The following is a 5,000-nucleotide window of genomic DNA, read 5'->3' on the forward strand; positions in this document are numbered from 1 at the left end:
CAAATTAATTTCAGGGGGAGCACTTGTCAGCGATTCAGACTCATGAAACAGAGTCTCAGATGCAGAAGTGATGAGAAGAACCACTGTGATGAATCAGGTGGAAACAAAATCATCTGACTTCCAGTCTCTGTTTGTCTGAATTTCAGATCTGGTTCTACACGAATGAGATCTTCAGGAATGCAGGAATTACAGAACATAACATTCAGTACACAACGGTGGGAACTGGTGCCGTCGAGGTTATCGCAGGGATGCTCGGGGTGAGCAGACGTTTGCGTTTGTCATCTATAGAAACCTAATCGGTTGTCCAGCAGGACAACAACGCAACAGCAGCTACTTTTCTAGTGTTGCACTCACACGCGTAAGAATCTACCTGGTGTCTACATTTTTAAGCAGTTTTTAATTTTCTCCAGTGTCCCGTTTGGAGCCACGGTGGCACGGAGTTAGGTGCTCGGCATTCATGTGTTAGTTTCATTCAAATCTGTCAAATAAATCATTTTCAGCAGAATGACAAAATAAAAAAAAAACTCTCAAACAGGAAATGTAAATAAAGGTAAAAAGCCTAAAATGTTTGATTCATTAAACGATAAATTAAGAAGGCAAATTATTTAACAAATGCACAGACGCTGAACAGCATTTAGACAAAAATCCAACTAATAACCACGATTTTAATTTTGTTTAAAGATTTACAAGTTTTTTCATAAGTCCCTAACTTTGGTAAAAGCATTTAATAGTCATTTGTTTTAGTTTTTATACGTTATAAGGACAACGGGGGAATCATATTGTTGGTAAAAATAAACTATTTCAGAATTACTTCAAATCCTTTCATGTGTTTGTTTTTAGCTGTTGGATCAGCTGTTTGTGTTTGTTTACCTGCAGCATTTTCCCCTTTTCAGTGTTTTACTATCGAGCGTCTGGGCAGAAGGCCTCTGATCATTGGAGGATTTCTCTTTATGGGGTTCTGCTGTGCAGGAATCACCGTATCTGTCACCTACCAGGTACGCCTCACCTGTATCGGCTCACAGAAATCTAGCCCACACGTGGTCCGTGATGAGTTCTGTAAGGAAACAATCTCAGGCCCAGTCCACACATAGCTGGGTATTTTTAAAAACGAATATCCGCTCCCCCAAAAACGTGCATCCACACCACCGCATTTTAAAAACAAACTCTGTCCACACGTACCTGGATAAATACGTTGTTAAGGACATGCCAGACCTGTAGGCGGCAGTACTTCCCCCGTTCTTAACCTCGTCCTTCGTCTGCGGTCTTCCGCAAGGAGCAGTAATTCCGCTTGCAAAAACAAACAAGCAAAAAGTGCTTGGACAATTGATAAAGCGAGCGCAGCTCTGAGGGCATCCATGCTGTCGGCTAGTGTAAACACGGGTCGCACACGTGATGTCAGCATTTTTTTGTCGCGGAAAGTGACGTTGCGGACCTTAAAACTCCGGTTTTGTCCGTCCACACGCAGACACCCAAAACGGAGAAAACGCAGATCTTCACTTTGGCCGGAGTTTTTAAAAAGATCAGTTTTCGTGTGAAAAAACTCTGTTTTCGTGTGGATGACAGGCCAAAAGGTAGAAAAATATCTACGTTTTGGCAGATCCGCGGCTACGTGTGGACAGGGCCTGAGATTTGTGAACTTTGCTTTATTTTAAATGTTTTATAAACGCTTTGAAGTGAGATATTCACGGTTTTCTTTCAGGACTGTCTAGTTTGCATCTGTAAATAACAACTCAAGCAGCAAAGCAACCACGGATAATTAACCATCAGAATATCCGTGTAGAAATCGAATCTCTAACAAATAATCAGATGATTAACTAGGTGTGGAGGACTGGGGCTGAGTTCCGTTTCTCAGATTACAGACGGAACATTTTGGAAGAAAAAGTCGAGATTTGATTTCCAGAATGAAGAACTTAGTTTTGTTTTGATCTACTTTTGGATTTAAAACTTGGAAACTAAAGCTGCGTTCTTCTGTCTGGCCCTGCTGCTCCGTCCTGCTGTGTGTGTTCACGCCTCCTTCAGGCACAGCTTTCCCTCCTGAGCTACGTCAGTGTTGGCTGTGTGGTCGGCATCATCGCTGGTTTCTGCATCGGTCCAGGTAAACCCCAGTCTCGTGTCTAAGCTCACACTGCTCCCTGCTGGAAAGCTGCACTACAGCAGGCACTGCGCCTCCCCCCCTCTCACCTCCAGCCCCGTCTTCTCCTCCTGTGAGTGTGAAGAGATATTGTATTTCATTAGTCTTGTAGATTAAGAAATCCTGCTGCCACAGTGCGCCCATTCCCGTAGCCATTTGTGCAGCGGACGAGAAGAGAATGACGGAGCGTTGGTCTACAACGTGGCGTTGAGCAGACCTGTGAGGATGACGAATTAGCAGAAATCTGGTTTACACGGCGTCGTTCGTCAAGCCAGCAGAATCCATACCATCATACAGGAGAGAGGGTTTCTGTTGCTGCAATTAGACCGTTAATGGCTCATTGTTCAGCAGCCAGCAGTGATGAATACGGCACCTCAGACCAAACCTTGCTCTCGCTGCCGTACGCTGGGCACATGTTGACAAATTAGGGTCTAGTTATTTGTTTGACGGTGCTAAAGCTTCCCCTCTGCAGGCAGAGATAATGAGGACATCATTCTGAAAGCTGATCATTAAAGCTTCTGCTCGTGCCCATTTCTCCCTCACACCCTCCACTTCCAACAATGAGGGATGTTTAAAGGAAGCGGGCCTCTAATAAATCCTGCGTATCAGACTAATGAATTGCACAAATCCTCTTTTCTCCAGTTCTGAGTCCTTCCAGCCTGACCCGTCAGTCGGTGATTATTCAGTAATAACACACAATGAAAAGCGTGCGTTGACAGAGAGAAGCTTAATAGCACTTTGTTGATCCTCCTTTGTTGGGGGTTTGAACTGGGTGAGCAGTCCTGAGTGGGATTATTGATGAATGAAGCAGCTAGTTTTCATTTCACAGCAGTAATTACATTTGATTTGTACGGTAACTGGATGATTAGGAGGATTAAACCAATAGAAGAAGCTATTGGAGGACCCAGGAAAGATCATTAGAAACGATACAGGTGTGTTTCTTCTTCCTCCCTCCAGCCGGCGTTCCTTTCCTGATCACCGCTGAGCTCTTTAAGCAGTCCCACCGACCTTCTGCCTACACCGTGGCCGGTTGCCTCAACTGGTTGTCCAACTTCATCATCGGCTTTGTTTTTCCTTTCCTGGAGGTCAGGCCACACTCAATTCTCCTTTTAGCTTTTAAGCACGCAGAGGTCATCTGTAGACCAGGGGCGGGGAACCCTGGTCCTCCAGGGCCGCTACCCATCATGTTTTAGTTGTTTCCTTACTCCAACACTGATTCGGTGGTTGACTCAACTGTTCAGCAGCTCTGCAGAAGCCTGTTAATCACCTGCCGATTAAAATCAGGTGTGTTGAAGCAGGGAAGCAACTAAAACATGTAGGAAAACAGCCCACAAGGGACCAGGACCCACCCCTGTTGTAGACAAATGGACTGATTCAAGTCTTAAAGGTCTGAAGTTCTGGAAACTTAAGATGTTTATCTGCTGTAAGGCACCTTTTTTAGGTGTATTTCTGCTACAAGGCACCTGTTTTAGGTGTATTTCTGCTATAAGGCACCTGTTTTAGGTGTATTTCTGCTATAAGGCACCTGTTTTAGGTGTATTTCTGCTATAAGGCACCTGTTTTAGGTGTATTTCTGCTATAAGGCACCTGTTTTAGGTGTATTTCTGCTATAAGGCACCTGTTTTAGGTGTTTTTCTGCTCTCATGCACTTGTTTTAGATGTTCTTCTGCTCTCATGCACCTGTTTTAGGTGTGTTTCTGCTATGAGGCACCTGATTTAGGTGTATTTCTGCTATAAGACACCTGTTTTAGGTGTTTTCTGCTCTCATGCACCTGTTTTAGGTGTGTTTCTGCTATAAGGCACCTGTTTTAGGTGTTTTTCTGCTATGAGGCACCTGATTTAGGTGTATTTCTGCTATAAGACACCTGTTTTAGGTGTTTTCTGCTCTCATGCACCTGTTTTAGGTGTGTTTCTGCTATAAGGCACCTGTTTTAGGTGTTTTTCTGCTCTCATGCACTTGTTTTAGATGTTCTTCTGCTCTCATGCACCTGTTTTAGGTGTGTTTCTGCTATAAGGCACCTGTTTTACAGCAGAAACACACCTAAGACACCGGTTTTAGGTGTGTTTCTGCTATAAGACACCTGTTTTAGGTGTGTTTCTGCTATAAGACACCTGTTTTAGATGTTTTTCTGCTATGAGGCACCTGATTTAGGTGTATTTCTGCTATAAGACACCTGTTTTAGGTGTTTTCTGCTCTCATGCACCTGTTTTAGGTGTGTTTCTGCTATAAGGCACCTGTTTTAGGTGTTTTTCTGCTCTCATGCACTTGTTTTAGATGTTCTTCTGCTCTCATGCACCTGTTTTAGGTGTGTTTCTGCTATAAGGCACCTGTTTTACAGCAGAAACACACCTAAGACACCGGTTTTAGGTGTGTTTCTGCTATAAGACACCTGTTTTAGGTGTATTTCTGCTATAAGACACCTGTTATAGATGTTCTTCTGCTCTCATGCACCTGTTTAAGGTGTGTTTCTGCTATAAGACACCTGTTTTAGATGTTTTTCTGCTATGAGGCATCCTGATTTAGATGTATTTCTGCTATAAGACACCTGTTTTAGGTGTGTTTCTGCTCTAAGACACCTGTTTTAGGTGTTTTTCTGCTATAAGACACCTGTTTTAGGTGTGTTTCTGCTATAAGACACCTGTTTTAGGTGTGTTTCTGCTATAAGACACCAGTTTTAGATGTTTTTCTGCTATGAGGCATCCTGATTTAGATGTATTTCTGCTATAAGACACCTGTTTTAGGTGTGTTTCTGCTCTAAGACACCTGATTTAGATGTATTTCTGCTATAAGACACCTGTTTTAGGTGTGTTTCTGCTATAAGACACCTGTTTTAGGTGTGTTTCTGCTCTAAGACACCTGTTTTAGGTG

General features: G+C 43.2%; 1 protein-coding gene across 1 annotated transcript in view; it reads left to right on the forward strand.

The window, feature by feature from the left end:
- The window catches only part of LOC107372550 (solute carrier family 2, facilitated glucose transporter member 5), a 19,651-nt gene that overhangs the window by 13,729 nt on the left and 922 nt on the right, over window positions 1–5,000 (forward strand). The window contains exons 8-11 of the mRNA XM_015940770.3: window positions 147–257; window positions 894–995; window positions 2,020–2,095; window positions 3,089–3,216. Coding sequence (XP_015796256.3) covers window positions 147–257; window positions 894–995; window positions 2,020–2,095; window positions 3,089–3,216 — 417 coding nt within the window. The remainder of the gene's footprint in view (window positions 1–146; window positions 258–893; window positions 996–2,019; window positions 2,096–3,088; window positions 3,217–5,000) is intronic.

This window comes from Nothobranchius furzeri, chromosome 6 (assembly GCF_043380555.1).
Source record: "Nothobranchius furzeri strain GRZ-AD chromosome 6, NfurGRZ-RIMD1, whole genome shotgun sequence".
In the NCBI taxonomy this organism is placed as follows: domain Eukaryota; kingdom Metazoa; phylum Chordata; class Actinopteri; order Cyprinodontiformes; family Nothobranchiidae; genus Nothobranchius; species Nothobranchius furzeri.